The sequence below is a fragment of the Belonocnema kinseyi genome, chromosome 7, assembly GCF_010883055.1.
Source record: "Belonocnema kinseyi isolate 2016_QV_RU_SX_M_011 chromosome 7, B_treatae_v1, whole genome shotgun sequence".
In the NCBI taxonomy this organism is placed as follows: domain Eukaryota; kingdom Metazoa; phylum Arthropoda; class Insecta; order Hymenoptera; family Cynipidae; genus Belonocnema; species Belonocnema kinseyi.
In genome coordinates this window covers 115,607,118-115,608,602 of record NC_046663.1, presented here as the reverse complement: position 1 = coordinate 115,608,602, position 1,485 = coordinate 115,607,118, and the positions used below count along the sequence as shown (strand labels likewise).

General features: G+C 39.7%; 1 protein-coding gene across 1 annotated transcript; it reads left to right on the top strand.

Annotated features, from left to right (window-relative positions):
* Positions 1-474: 474 nt before the first annotated feature.
* LOC117176640 (secreted RxLR effector protein 161-like) lies at positions 475-1,242 on the top strand. Its single transcript, XM_033366894.1, has one exon. The coding sequence runs from the start codon at positions 475-477 to the stop codon at positions 1,240-1,242; it is 768 nt and encodes a 255-aa protein (XP_033222785.1).
* Positions 1,243-1,485: the final 243 nt, after the last annotated feature.

Here is a 1,485-nt window from a genome sequence, read left to right as displayed (position 1 = left end):
GATTACGAAATAGTAAAATTTGACGTCAAGACAGCTTTCTTGTATGGGAATCTACAAGAAGATATCTACATGCAGCAACCTGAGGGTTACATCAAACAAAATGGAAAGAACCGGGTCTACAAACTACAGCGCAGGTTATACGGCTTGAAGCAGTCTTCGCGATGTTGAAACGAGAAGTTCGTTCGATTCCTAGAAGACTTTAACTTCAGAAGCATTAAAAGTGACAAGTGTGTGTTTGTAGGTATTGTATGTTATTCAATTGTTTACTTAGCTTTATATGTAGATGATGGGCTCGTTATAAGCAAAAATCTAAACGCGATTGATAAAGTAATTAGCTACCCTCACAGTAACTTTCAAATTACTACTGATGAAGCGAATGTGTACATCGGGTTTGAAATCGAGCGGAATCGCGTTAAGGGCACTCTTAAAATAAGTATGCCAAAATAGATTGAAAAGTTAATTGATCGTTTTGGTATGAGTGAAGCAAAACCATCAAGTGTACCTGCCGAACCTGGACTTTACCTGTGTAAAAGTTCTGAGGAAACAAACAAGAATGAGATTGGAAACGTTCCTTACCGTGAAGCAATAGGCGCGTTACTTTTCGCAGCAAGAGTGTGCCGCCCCGATATCGAGTATGCAATTAATTACCTGAGCCAGTTCGTTGATGCTCACAATCGCACACATTGGTCTGCTGTGAAACAAATACTCAGATATTTATCTGGTACTCGTGATCTCGGGATAGTTTTCGGAAATAGTGGGAGCTCCTGCGAAATCAGAGGTTACACTGATGCTGATTACGCAGGATGCTTAGAGACGCAAAAATCGAGAAGCGGTTTCGTATTTCAATTAAATGGTGGGCCGATTTCGTGGTCCAGCCAACGACAAAGCGTCGTATCACTGTCAACTGCCGAAGCAGAATATATCGCGCTAGCACATGGAACCAGAGAAGCTATTTGGCTACACCGAATTTTAAATGACTTGAAACTTCCATGTACGAGTATTTCACTCTTTGTCGATAATCAATCCGCGATCAATTTAGCAAAAAACTCCGAGTTCCATAAGCGTTCGAAACACATAGATGTGCGATATCATTTTGTACGCGATATTTTAAATAGAGAGATTATTAGCATCAATTACGTTGCGTCAAAAGAACAGTTAGCTGATGTTTTTACGAAACCGCTGACAAAACAAACATTCTGTTACTTGCGCAAGCAATTAAATGTTTTGGAACATCCAAATTAAGTGGGAGTGTTGGTTTTTTTAACAGAGAAACCTTTATATAATTTGTATATTTATCTGTATGCATGCAAAAATGACACAACGCCTATTTACTACGCTTATGCAGTTCTTCTCATGAACACGATTTTTGACCTGAGCAAGATCCTTTTAGCCTATAAGCGCTACACTCGTTGCTTAGAGAGTTAGTCGTGACCGTCGCGTCAATCGAGCAGTTGTATTCTCCGTGTATTGAACCTCAATGTTGTT